We start from the raw sequence: 12,872 nt of genomic DNA, 5'->3' as shown, positions 1-12,872 counted from the left end.
ACGGAGATCTAAATGTATTAAAGTTGCACGGACACTCCTGCACGTTACTTCTACAACCCACACGATGAAAATATTTCCCCTCTCATCAATGATTCAGTGACTATATTTCATGTCATGGTGTATTTTTAGAAACAAGCTACTAGATGTTTATGACATCTCAGCTGAAACTTCAAATAACCAAACCTATCAGTATTTCTATCAGCCGGGCTCAGACCTCAGGGGCCCCAAACAAGCAAACGGGTGTGTTCAGCAGCTTTGCTTGTTGACCACAAACTGCCGAAAATATCCAGAAAACTGTTTTAACAGTAACACAGTATCAATACAGAGAGCAAAACTATTCTAAAAATCTCAGATATCTTCTCATTATGTCAATAAATCTTCCTGTTTTTAGACAGCAGATGTGTGTGTGAGTGTGTGTGCAGCGTATTAACTTCCCCTGTGACTCTGCTGGTTGCTTGCGTCTGTCCCACAGCGTCCTCTTTTAACTTCCACTCAAACAAAAGCTTTCCCTTTCTGAGCTGAGACAACGATTAGATCTCAAAGTCCACATTACTACCGCCCAGGGGCACCCACTGGTCAGAACACACACAGACACACACAGAGTGGGAGCCATGATGACTTCTTCAAGCACTGTGATTGGCTGGTCTGGGGACTGACGCTGACCTGTGTGGATAGGTGTGGACTGCTGGAAGACAAAGGGCACATATCCACTTGCTATGCAGTCTTCTGCTCTGTATCGCCTTACATAATTGGGATCATACGAGCACCAAATGGCGCCCGCCGCGGCACCCAACAGCCTCGCAGAGCAGAGTTTACCTGAGAGATCTTACCTGTCACCTGTACTGTCCTCTTTCATGTTTTTCCCCTTCGTCTCTGTGGAGAGAAACGGACAAACTGACTCATCCGGATCCAAAGAGGCTTCTGTCTTCACTTCCTCCTTATTCACCATAACACAATGGTAATTGGTAATAGTGGGCGTGTGTGCATCTGGTGCAATAACCCCCCCCCCCCAAATCAAGCCCCACTCCTCCTCTTCATCTTCCCAGCCCCCACCTTGTTGAAAGCTCATTAAAAGACCTGCTGTTAATGAGCTAGAGGGATCATAGAACTTCATTTTCATTAGTGGGGGTGGGGGTGGTGGGGTTAAGGCCAGAGATGCTGGTGCAGAGGTTTTTATGCCCTTAAAATGGAGTCAGCAATTATCCCAACCCCTTGACACTCCCCACCCATCCTGCTCTGCCTCCTAACATGCCCACAAACAATAACCAAACTGCCACCAGGCACCCGCCTCCCCCTCCAATTTTGTATCCTGAGAAATCCTGGCCACCCGTGTCCCATCACAGCTTGCTGCACCCATCGCACAATCTGTGGAGTGACTGACACCAACTCAAACACACTCACGCACACACACACAGTAACTAGTGCACTCCCCCTCCTAACTGGCAGAATTACATTACAGTGTTTCCAGACAAAGCGAGTAACATCACAAGGATGTAAACAAGGACTGAGGGTCCCTTATCCAAACACTCACATTAAAAATTAATAACTCAGCGCTGACTGTGGTCCTCAGAGGAACGACCCGCACTGACTAAGACAACATCCTGGTGAGAAAGGACACTTAAAAATAGTTTCAGAAGCTTTGTTGTCCCAGAACAGGAAACAAAATATTCATGGGAGAAAAAAAGAAAAAAAAGAAATGAACTAAGAGAACAGAAAGACAGACGAGGAGGGAAGAAAATCTCGAAAATGTAAAATATTTCACCTCACACTTTATTGAGGCTCCTTGTGACAACTGACAAGGTCAATTACAAAATGGCATCAAGTTTACAAAGACAGCAGGAGCGGCGAAAGCTTCACGATAACCTAGAAAAAAAAGCAAACAATGTAGGGAGATAATATTAACAGCAAGCAATAGCAATAAAGTCAGTATATATATATGTATATATACATACATAAAAATAAATCCCTGAACAGTTACACTGCACTCTTTCATAATCCACTTTTAGAAAACACAACAGTTTATTTTGACCTGAATGCAGCAGACATCAGACAAAGTCATCACAGTAGTCACGAGAGGGGGAAAAAAAAAGGGTGGGGGCAATCTGCCTGAAGGCTCTGACCTGATCCCAGGATGGAGGCTTCAAGCAGAGTCTGCGATATGTACACACAAACAAAAAAAAACGCCCAAAAATGTACATACAACTCACTCGTGCAAGCCCTCCAAACCTGGCGAAACATGCGGCGTCCATAAATTAGGAAGAACTGAGACACAGGAAAGCAAGAAAAGAAATTCAAGTTACTGCAAAGCATGCACGAGCTTCAACCAGTCCAGTAATTTACAGATGTAAACAATGAAAGACAGATATTACCATCACAACCGTCACTGAGAGAAAACAAAAATAATACACACCCGTTTCACATGTAGGTAAAATTGCTGTTTTTCTTGTGTTTTTTTCAAAAAAATTTTTTAAATGCATAGAAAAAAATGAAAGGAAAACATCAGTAGACTTTAAATTCTCTTAATTTCACATTTATATTTATATTTAAAAAACCCAAAACAAACAAAAACAGAACAGATAGTCATCCACACACACACTGTGACAAAGTCAGGAGCACAACCTTGCTTTAGGCCCCGCGAGCCTTGTAAACATTACGTTAAGTGACAAGTGTTGTGACAAGCAAGCGCCTTTAAAAAGAGGAGTCTGAGAAACTGCAGGCGGGCAGTGTTTGGATTCATTTCCCCCCTCTGTGTCTGTTCAAACCGCTTTAGCCTTTAAAAGGTCTTCTCATAAGAAAACCAGCAATGGCTATGCGGCACAATATGACCTCTCTCCATCTGAAAATATATTAAAGTTGCTCTATTGTCAGGCTTTTTCCCTTTTCTTTTTAAATTCAACATAAACCGTTTTCTGCACCGCGTGGCAGTTAAGATCTGCCTCCACCTGTCCAGCGGGTCACCAGAGACATAAATCACATGTCTTTTGCATCCTGCACTGCAACATGGTGATCAGTTTCCTGTGTCGGTGTGGACTGTGGCAGTTCACTTCCTGTTCGAGAGCTATGGTAATCTCCCTGCTGAATGTCATGGCCTTGTTTTTCTCTGTGGTCTAAAAGAACTGTAGGCACTTAGTTTCAACTGGCAGCTGCGCACATAATCGTGAACAACGTCTTCTGGGGGCGGCTTTCTATACACAGACGCACACACCTGCAGCTTCTTTAAACTGCACTTTAACTCAGTTTCTTTTTGTTTTACTAAATGGGGGGTTAAATTCTATACAGTGCTTTTTTTGTTGTTTTTATTTGAGAGACTCTCAGGGTGCAGGAGTCAAAGCTAAAGGGGCCTCCGTGCTGCTCTCAGGCGGGAGGTCGTTCGCTATGGCTGGACTCCTGCTGCTCTCCATGTACTCTTGGCTTTGCCTTTCCTCCACCTCCATGGTGCTGGACATGTTACTCTGCATTCTGTTCTCCATCTCTATCTGATCCAATCCGGCTTCGTCCTCCTCCATTTTCACCACCGCTGCAGCTTTTCCCCCTGCTTTTATTGCAGCCAGAGTATCTGCGGCGCTGGCCTGCGCATATGCTCCCACGCTGGCGTGACTCAGGCCGTGAACCTTCTTCAGGTGTTTCTCCAGTGTTGCATAGACGGTGAAGGGCACCGCGCACAGCTGGCACAAGAAGGACGCCTTTGCGCCCTGGGCTCCGTGGGTCTTCATGTGGCGCGTCAGCTTTGAGCTCTGTGCGCAGGCGTAGTTGCACAGGCCGCAGCGGTAGGGCCGCTCGCCGGTGTGGCTGCGGCGGTGCACGGTCAGGTTGCTGCTGTTCCTGAACTGTTTGCCGCAGAACTCGCAGGCCTCGTCCTTCTTCTTCTTCCCTGGCGCTCCAGCGGACGCGCCGCCGCTGCCTGCTGTGCTCACGCTTCCCGTCACGGTCCTCCGCTCATTGTCCCTCTGCCACTCCTGCACTGCCTCGCTGACTTTGGCCGAGCTCCACTCCTTCTCGATGATCTCTTTCGTTCTTTCGTTCTCCCACTCTCCCACACCTCGCACCTTGTCGCTCACTTCAGGACGTTTTGGAGTGCAGTTTCCGCTGGCGATGCCGCTCTCGCCGCTGCCGCCCGTCTCTCCGCTCTCCAGCGAGCCTTCAGAGGGGCTGGCGCAAGGCGAGGTGTGTGGAGCCTCTGCATGTACCTCCGTCTCCTCCTCACCTCCCTCTCTGGTGGTCTGGTAGAGCCTCAGCAGCTCCCTCTCTGGTGGTCTGACCTGAGAGGGCAGCAGCACTAGACCTGAAGCCAAGGATGGGTGTTTGGGGAAGGTCAAGTCCAGCTCGGAGGGGATGTGGACCATCAGGTCTCCCTTCCCCGTGATTCCCGCTGGCTGAATCTGAAGCCTGCCTCTTGGCCCCTGCCTCCCTCCTTCCTCCTCGACCATCTCCACAGACTCATATCCACTTCCTCCTCCTCCGGCCTCCCGGTGATGACTCCTTATATGACGAGCCAGCTGGCCACTCTGGGCGAACGCCTGGCCGCACACACCACAGTGATAAGGCCGCTCGCAGGCGTGAGTCCGGCGGTGGGCGGAGAGGGCGCGGAGGGACTGGAAGTTCTGGTCACACAGCTCACAGTGGAAGTCGGCCTGGAGGGCGCTTGTCTGAGGAAAAGGAGAAGCTGCCGGTGGAGAAGAAGAGGGCGACAGCACCAGGCCTCCGGGGGAGCCACTTGTTGTGTTGTTATTCACCTCGGCAAGCTCCCTGAGCCGCACGGAAAAGTTCAAAGTCTGCAGGTTCCTGGAGGAGGAAGAGGAGGAGGAGGCAGGTGACGAGGAGGAGAGGGGGCCGTGGGACTGACGGGAACGGCCAAGACGTGGGACGGAGGGTTGGAAGGCTGAAGCGAGCGCTTGGGTCAGGTGTCGTGGGTCCAAAATGGCTGCAGCACTTTTGTGGTCTTTAAGATCCCTACTTCCTCCTCCTTCCATGACAGCGTCGCCCTCATCCTCCTGGTAGATGCTGAAGGAGTGCGTGTGCTGAGCGTGCTGTAAGAGCAACCACGCGGACTGGAAGACGGCCTCACACTGCTGGCAGATGAAATACAAGGGCTCCTCTGGCACTGCAAACACAGACCAAACAGAAGTGAGTTAGTGGTTTTGATAAAGGACGCTAACTAAGAGTACAGCTAAAAGTGTCCAGCACCCACCGCGGGACAGGACAAACATGCAGCCACCTGAAGAGGCGGTTCTCAAAAGATCAATCATTCAATTCAGTCAGGTCAATCATTAACAGCAGAAATGGATCCAAGGTCAGTTTGAAAACCACTGCTTTAGTGTCCACAAACACTTCACACATCCAGCAGATACACAGACACCTTCTCTGCAATAATGCAATAAGGATCTTTATTAACACCCCATAAATTTATACACAGGCATCAATAATTGTATTTTGACTTTCATATTTACACTTAAAACCTTATTTACTTTCATATCTGTATCTCATTTTCTTATAGCTTTCTGTTCTTGGTTAAAAATGTATTAATTATATTTTATTCCAGGTGCACACCCACGTGTGGGGGAACAACATTTCGGATACGTGCATGTCCTGCACATGTGTGTCTGTCCTTCGAGCTCTACTTTTGGTCTCCACCACCTTCTCAGTGAAATATATCTTTAGTTCCTGATTGTTTACTGGCTCATTGCTGCTTTAAATAAGTAAATTTAAAAAACTCATTTTGACAGCTGGAAAAAGTTTCAAAGACTTTGGGCTACTGGACTTAAAATTTTGCAGAGCAACTTTTTTAAAAGAGTGAAAGATAACATATTCAGAGGGTTAGGGTCATCACGGAAGATGACTCAGACCTCAGAGGGTTAAACATAAAAAGCCACTGATAACCCACAACATTAAAACCAAAGCTACTTTCGGCCGCTCCCTTTTTCACACGAAGGTCTCGACAGCGAGCAGCTCTGCATGTTTGGTGCAACAGATTTTTTTTACACTTTGTGACACAACACCGAAGAGATTTTTGTCTCCTCCCGGGATCAAACCAGGGATCTTTCCGCTTGATAGGCTATGGCTAGCCACTAGCCACAACATGAAAACCACTCGCCTGATATCATGTGACCCACTGGGCATGAGCAGGTGGTATTTCTGCACCCTGTGGGTTGTGGCTTGGGGTGGATTGGGCTTGTTCTGGCACGTCCTAGGGATACTTGATCGGACTGAGGATGTTGTGCTCCTGAACAATTACAGATCTTTGTGTGTGGGAGGGAGAGGCTTCTGCCATCAGGGAGTGCTAGTGCTTTTCTACTCTAATTGTACGCTCAAAACACTTTATACATTTCTCATTCATTAATACAAGTAGTGCTTTCTGTCCAACATCCAACTCCGATGAACTGATTGGGAACAACTCTGGGTTGACTCAGGGCATGAAGACTGGAGTAGGCAGGGATCAAACCACCAACTTTCCGATTAGTAGATGACCTGCTTTACCTCCTGAGCCTCCTTTAGATGTCAAATTGACGCCCACACAAGTACCAGGACTCAAGTTTTCTTTTCCCAGTAAAGCTTTAACTTCTCATTGGTTTTAATGTCCTGGCTGCTTTTAAAGATGCTTTGAAGCGATTAAACTGAACAGTATAAGACTATAAGAAGAGTAGTACAGACAGACTGCTGCAGTTTAAATGCATTAAAGGTGATGAGAAGACCTAAGGCCCAACTAAGGAAAGGAAGAACTGAGGGAGGCAAAAGTGCGACCTGAAGAAAGAGAAATCAGGATCCGGAAACTGGAAGTCCAACAGCGAGGCGAGCTGTGTCACAGAGTACATCTGGAGATATTTTTATATGTGGATAGCTTTGTCTCCTCACCGAGAGCCACTCTCCAATTAAGCTGCAAATTGCTAATTAGCAGAACGCAGAAAACGAACGCTTTATGTAAATCAGGCTCTGACTCAGCCTGCTTGACAAATGAGGCCTTTCTGCATAAATCAAAATTGGAGAGAAGATTCCCAAATTGCGGGAAAAAAAAACTATTTTTTTCTCTCCTCTCTTTCTCTTTTTTTGGAGAGGTTCAAAGCCGACTCTGGTATAAGCCTCTTTCATGTTTCCTCAAGTTAAATCCTTCTGTATTTTACTGGAGGGGGAGAGGGGGTGGGGGGGTGAAGATGAAAAAGAGAGCAACTGTTTCTCCCCCCCCTTCGCCATCCCCTCTGTCTGGAGACGACAGGAGCTGCGGTGTTCGAGTCCTTTAACCTAGCCTGAGGAGAAACCCAGGAGAAGTTGTGATACTTCTTTTAAAAATAGGGTGAGGAGCTGGAGCAGGAAAAAAAAAGGAAGAAGAAGAAGAAGGGGAGGGAGATAGGTAGGTCAGGGCTCAGGAGATAAAAAGAAAATGAGATAAAAAGATTATAATGTAGTACGGGGGGCTGAGAGATGCCACAAAAATATGTCACCCCTTCGGATTGGAGCTGAGACCCATCCTCCAACCCCGGCTCTCCTCACCCCGCCGCCCCCCAGTACCCTCCAAATCTTTCCCTGAGGGGGGGTGGTGGGGTGGTGGTGGGGCTTTTGTCTCGGGGTCCTGGAGTGAAACACAATACCCAGCCGGTTTCTCTTTCCTTCGCTCTCTCTCCCCGCTCACTCCTCGCTCTTTTTTTTTTTTCCCCTGTAAGGATTCCCATTTGGCCCGGGGTAGCACTTGAATATTAAGCAGAAGCAATAACTACTAATTAAAAATGCAGATTGGCTGGGAGCACTAACGAGCAGCAGGCAGAATCTCTTTTCCCTCGGGAGGAGGAGGGAGGAGAAAAGAGAGGAAGAAGAGAGGAGAGGGGGGTGCGAGAAATTGAAAGAGGGCAAAGCGAAAGTGTGTTGAAGATGGGGGGGGGGGGGATGTTGGTGGGAGGGGGTGGGTGATGAGGAGGAAAAAAAAAACAAACAAGGAGAATAAATAAAAAGGAATGAGACAGATGCACGCGGCTCTTCAGTAATCCATCCTGCTCTACCCCCTTCCCTCCGCTCTTGAATGCAGGAAAATAAATGGAGGACCTGTCTGTTGTGGGATAACTGCTCTTTCGCTTTCAGTCATCTTGTCAGATGTTCAATTTCTCTACCACAAATAAAAAAAGAAAAACAGCTCGTCGCTCGAGTAAAACCAAAACATCAACTAGAACTTTTCAGGGCCAGCCGGACGCCCAATTAAAGCCACACTCTGCACATTTCAGCTCAGACTTTGTTTTTATGTCCAAACAAGCAGCAACCTAGATTCTTGAATTAAAAAAAAAAATAAAAAAATCTAATCTAAGCTTTTCTTCTTTTGCATTTTTCACATGTTGTCGTGCTCTCCACTTCCGCCTCATGCACGTGTTAGGTTTGTTGTATAATCCTGCAGGCCACCAAATTACTAAACCGGTGTGCTTCTGTGCCTCAGAGTGAGAGGCAGAGCAAGAGAGGTGAGCACACTGAAACAGAAGAAACAAAACAAGAGGGGTTGTGGACAAACGGAAATGGTGCGTGCAGCCGTCCCTTGAGCGTTACACAAAGGAAGGAACTGCTAACTTGTGGCAGAGAGAGTTTCAAAATGTGCAAAGGGGGCACTCACACCTTACACGCGTCTGCAGCGAGACGCTCTGTCCATTTTCGAGAGCTACAACGTGGCCTTCACGTTTCTTTTTCTTTTTTCTTTGGTTGTTTATTTTAAACCTGGACACGAAGAACCCTTCTTCAAAAAGGATCTCAGTTAAATTATGAAAGAAAATAAAGAATTTCTGATTGAGTTTAATGGGCTCCACCCTAAAAAAGAAACAATATTAGATCAAGATCATTTAGTCAGCAGTAGGGAAAGCAGGAAGTAAGGCAGGAGGAGAGAAAATTGGTGCCATTGAAAGAAGAGGAGAGGGATGGGTTAGGACTCTGGAAATAAAGGAGAAGACGAGGGAGAAAGACGAGTGAGATGAAGAAAAAGCAGGAGGAGGAAGAGGGAGATTCCCTGGAGCTCAGGTGGCTCGGCCTGGGGCAGAACAGCGGGAGATGGCAGAGGAGCCGCACATGATGCAATGTCCTCGGTTAGAGTGTCATGACAGCGAGGAAACCAGCACGATCTGCCTGCCTCGCATCCTCTGACCGTTTAACACAGGAGCCTTTCAGCCGCCCTCTGGAAAACACACTGAATACTGAGACACGCTCCTCTGTGTGTGTGTTCATGTTTTTTGGGGGGGTGGGTGGAGGGGGGTTTGGAGATGTGGATTCAGTCTCTGAGGTCCAGGGTGCAGGGAATGACAGGGAGGGAGAAACATGTTTACCTGGCCACTCCACCTCAGAGACTGACAGTCAGGGAGATGCGAAGGAGCTCAGGTGCTCAGCGTGGAGCCCTCGGGGACCCTGAGTGCCCTCCGAATGTTCCTGACGCCTATCCTTTCCACACAATTAGCCTGCGCGTCACTAACTCAGGTCTGCTAATGGCAACGGCTAGTTAATGAGCTGGACTCGGGAGGGAGGAGGAACGGTTGTTAAATGAAGAGGCGGCGGTTGAAAGAACAAAAAGAAAAAAAAATAACAAAAAAAAACAACAAACCCCCCCCCCCAGAGTCACTAATTAGCAACCTGCCATCATCTTCTGCTTCTTCCAAGAGCTCACCTGCTTTGCTGTGCTCCGCCTTCACCTTCACGCCGGGCTCCTCCCCCCAGACTGGCTCCCTGGCTGCCCCTCTCCTGAGCTCGATGAAGCCGGGGCCCAGCTCGGCGCTGGCAACATGCTGCCGCGCTCGGCCGGCGGGCGAGGGTGGCGCGGCGTTGGAGGCGAGATTTCGGGCGGTGCAGCCACCCTGTTTGTGCTGAATGAAGGCCAGGATGTGGGCGAGGGGGAATGCCTGACAGCACTGGCCGCAGGTTAGAAGGTCGCGACCCTGGTCAGGAGCCCGGACCTGCGGAGGAAGAAGATTTGGGGGAAGAGGGGGAGGAAGGGGTGGGTGGTGGTCGCCTGATGAGCCGGTTTCATCAGGCATATCGGTGGCATCTGAGGCAGGAGATAACAGACAGACAAAGAGAGAGAGAGAGAGAGAGAGATCAATTAAAACAAGAAGCCACATGTAAAAGAGTCATGGCTTCTCAGGTCGTCTCGTTTTCTTGTCGGAGAGTTAAATGAAGATCTTTGGGGTTAAATATCAATCAGTGTCTGCTTCCTGAGAGCATTTCACTCAGTTTTTTTTCCTATGCAAGTGTAACTGTGCAATTCCTCTTTCTTATCAAGTGCAGGGAGCTTAAAGTGTCTATAAAACATCCACAGCAACCAGCTTTCTCTGAAGCGTTTCTTTAATGTGCATTTATTTTTATGTTCCATACACATGACCAATTTATGCCCCTAGAGTCTGTAAGCGAGTTGCCTATACACACACATCTATATAAAGAGAGAAAGGAAGATGTACCTGTATTTTGCATCAAAAGCAGCTGGGTGGTTGATATAATCAGAGAGCACTTCGTTCATTTGGACTTGCTGACAAGTTTCTGACCTCGCTCTCATAAATTAGCCTACTTACAATGTACAGTTGACCTCAATGGAACAACAAGCAGGCGTGGTGATTGAAAGTGCTAGTTTCAGTTGTAAACTCTCAAGCAACGAGGCCAATCTGCTCAGCCAATACTGACCACTTCCTTTAACCAACGCAAAACAGATCTGCTCGCTGAGGCTGCAGAGAGAGCGAGCGAGAGAGGAGCACCATCTGTCCATCTCAGCAGAAACTTCAACCTCCTGTTAACAGGACTGCCACTGACTGAGTGCTGACACGCCGGAGCAGTGAATTAAAAAAGCGGCGAAGGCAAAGCCTTTCACCTTTCACTCAAAATAAAACGTTGCCCTACCAGCCACAGGCAGCGAGAGTTTCTCAACAGGAAGTGGATTGCAATAAAAGAAAAAAGTGGCAGAAGGTGTTTGAGATAAGAGCTGCGGCCCTTGTGTTTTTCTTTTCTTTTTCTTTTTTAAAGTTCGCAAACATGTACAGGACAGCTCATCTGATTCAACTTCAACTCTCACAAATCTTATGTGGTTAGCACTTTGAAACGCAAGTGCAGTTTGCAAGCAGTGGCAAACAAGTCAGACCCAAACCTCTGAAGAGCCATCTGTAAACTCTGGGTATTTCTTCATTTAGTCCCACAGCTCAGACCAGACAGAGCTCTTTGGAGACGAGGAGAAGGGGGGAGAGAGGAGGGGGGTCAGCGGTGTATTGCTCAACACAGCGTGGGCACACCTTGATGACTGGACTGGATCCACCTGCCCAGGCTGAGCTGGCTAGCACACAGGACAGGTACAGACAGTACAGTCTGAAGTCGGATCTCGCCAGTTGTTACTCAAAAATGTCACCTTTCCTGTTTCAGGCCTGTGCTGTTTGTGCAGACTTGCAAGGCGCGGTTACACACACTCTCTCTCTCACACTCACACACACACACGCAGGGTTGAGTCAAGGCCTGTGGTCACAACAGACATGCACGACTGGTCTCCAGTAGAGAACTGTAAAAAACAAATGGTATTTAAGTTTCTGTCCCCATTTCCTTTCAGTTATCACGTTTTTTCCCCCCCCCATTTTCCTTTAATAAACTTTAATGTTTGATTAATCTGATCGGGATTAAATTACCACCCTCATTTAACATGCTTTATTTAAACCTATCATTTAATTAAAAGAAACTCCTGCATAGTTTGAAGCAGGACTAGTCTCTCTCTTTTATTGGAGGGACTTTCAGCAGGTGATGTCTTCTCAAAAGTAGACAGAGACCGAGCGAGAAACTTGATCATCTTCAAACCTGAAAATATTAATCATCGTGTTCGGACCTGTAGCCGCTGACAGCAGCGTGCCAGTAAACCGGTCCTTCTTCTGTGGAAACTGCTGCACCAACAATGCACATCAGGACAAACACAACGCCAACATTAGGAGTTCTTATTTAAATATTTGCCTGTTAGGCTGCACACGGGATTAAATATCAGCTTTGGCTTCAGATCGGTCTAAACACAAATATAGTTTTAAGTCTGTGAGATGAGGAGGGGGGAAAAGTCCATCATTTAATGTGCGATAACCGGTGCCAGCGCGCATCTACACACCACGCGCGCAAAACTGCCGATAAGCCCAATAAAAAGGAGAAAAAAAGAAGAAGAAGCAGGGACTTCGATTTTTGTTTTCGTTTCACCTCGATAACATCACATCCGTCCGCTACCGCTGCTCTCCCTCCGGGCTTACCTTGAATCGCACTCAGGTGCTGCGGTCTGCTTCCAAGTTTGCGCCTGGACATCGCGTCGAGCGTCTGGCACCTTTCTGGGTCCCAAACCGAACCGGACCCCGTCCGGCTTCTCCTGCTCCGAGTTACTGTCCGAAGCCCGAGCTGATGAGACTGTGGTGTGTGGCCTCTGCCCGGACTCGCAGCGCGCAGTGAAGGCAGCGTTCAAGTTCACGCTTCTCTCCCCGCAGCGAGCGGAGGGCAAGAGGGGGCATGGGCGAGAGGAGGTACCGCCCGCCCCGCCGACCCTGACCCCGCCCTCCCCGGGTAACAGGCTCGGCAGACACGGACTTCTGTCACTTTTTAAAACCTTTTCTTCCCCGAGCACCTCTCGCGGTTTTGCTTGTTTTACACAGCTTTAAGTAGCCCGTCTAAATCAGGGTTTTCACACCCCGTTACTGGGTCTCAAACACCAGTTCCTCTTCTGCAGTTCAGAGGAAATACCTCGTTGGTTTTCCACAGGTGTCTCTGAAACCAAACCGGAACCAGAGAAATATTTATTTCTCCTTTTTCTTGCGAGCAGCTGTTGATGTTATTTGCTCACTGCGTTTCAACAAACAGCGTGGAAAACACCTCCGAAGTTTCACAGACGCTCTGTGACAGCGAAGCGCTGAACGCTGTCGCCTCCTACC

General features: G+C 48.1%; 1 protein-coding gene across 1 annotated transcript; it reads right to left on the bottom strand.

Annotated features, from left to right (window-relative positions):
* Nucleotides 1-1,749: 1,749 nt before the first annotated feature.
* Nucleotides 1,750-12,748, bottom strand: znf296 (zinc finger protein 296). Its single transcript, XM_085243544.1, has 3 exons — nucleotides 12,204-12,748; nucleotides 9,617-9,994; nucleotides 1,750-5,101 (listed from the first exon to the last, which is right to left on the bottom strand). The coding sequence occupies exons 1-3, from the start codon at nucleotides 12,253-12,255 to the stop codon at nucleotides 3,312-3,314; spliced, it is 2,220 nt and encodes a 739-aa protein (XP_085099670.1). The 5' UTR covers nucleotides 12,256-12,748; the 3' UTR covers nucleotides 1,750-3,311.
* Nucleotides 12,749-12,872: the final 124 nt, after the last annotated feature.

The sequence above is a fragment of the Mchenga conophoros genome, linkage group LG14, assembly GCF_057382185.1.
Source record: "Mchenga conophoros isolate Kocher_MC1m ecotype Shallow Benthic linkage group LG14, M_conophoros_male_GT1.1, whole genome shotgun sequence".
NCBI classification, from domain to species: Eukaryota; Metazoa; Chordata; class Actinopteri; order Cichliformes; family Cichlidae; genus Mchenga; species Mchenga conophoros.
Note: the sequence above shows the minus strand (reverse complement) of the source record. Positions and strands in the feature narration are given on the sequence as shown.

What these genes read in the sequence shown, in the direction of transcription:
- znf296 (XM_085243544.1), bottom strand. Translation starts at nt 12,255, where the DNA reads ATGTCCAGGCGCAAACTTGGAAGCAGACCGCAGCACCTGAGTGCGATT. An exon ending in GCACCTGAGTGCGATTCAAG is followed by an intron (nt 9,995 to 12,203) that starts GTAAGCCCGGAG and finishes CTCCTGCCTCAG; the next exon opens with ATGCCACCGATATGCCTGAT. An exon ending in GGCGGAGCACAGCAAAGCAG is followed by an intron (nt 5,102 to 9,616) that starts GTGAGCTCTTGG and finishes CTGTGTTTGCAG; the next exon opens with TGCCAGAGGAGCCCTTGTAT.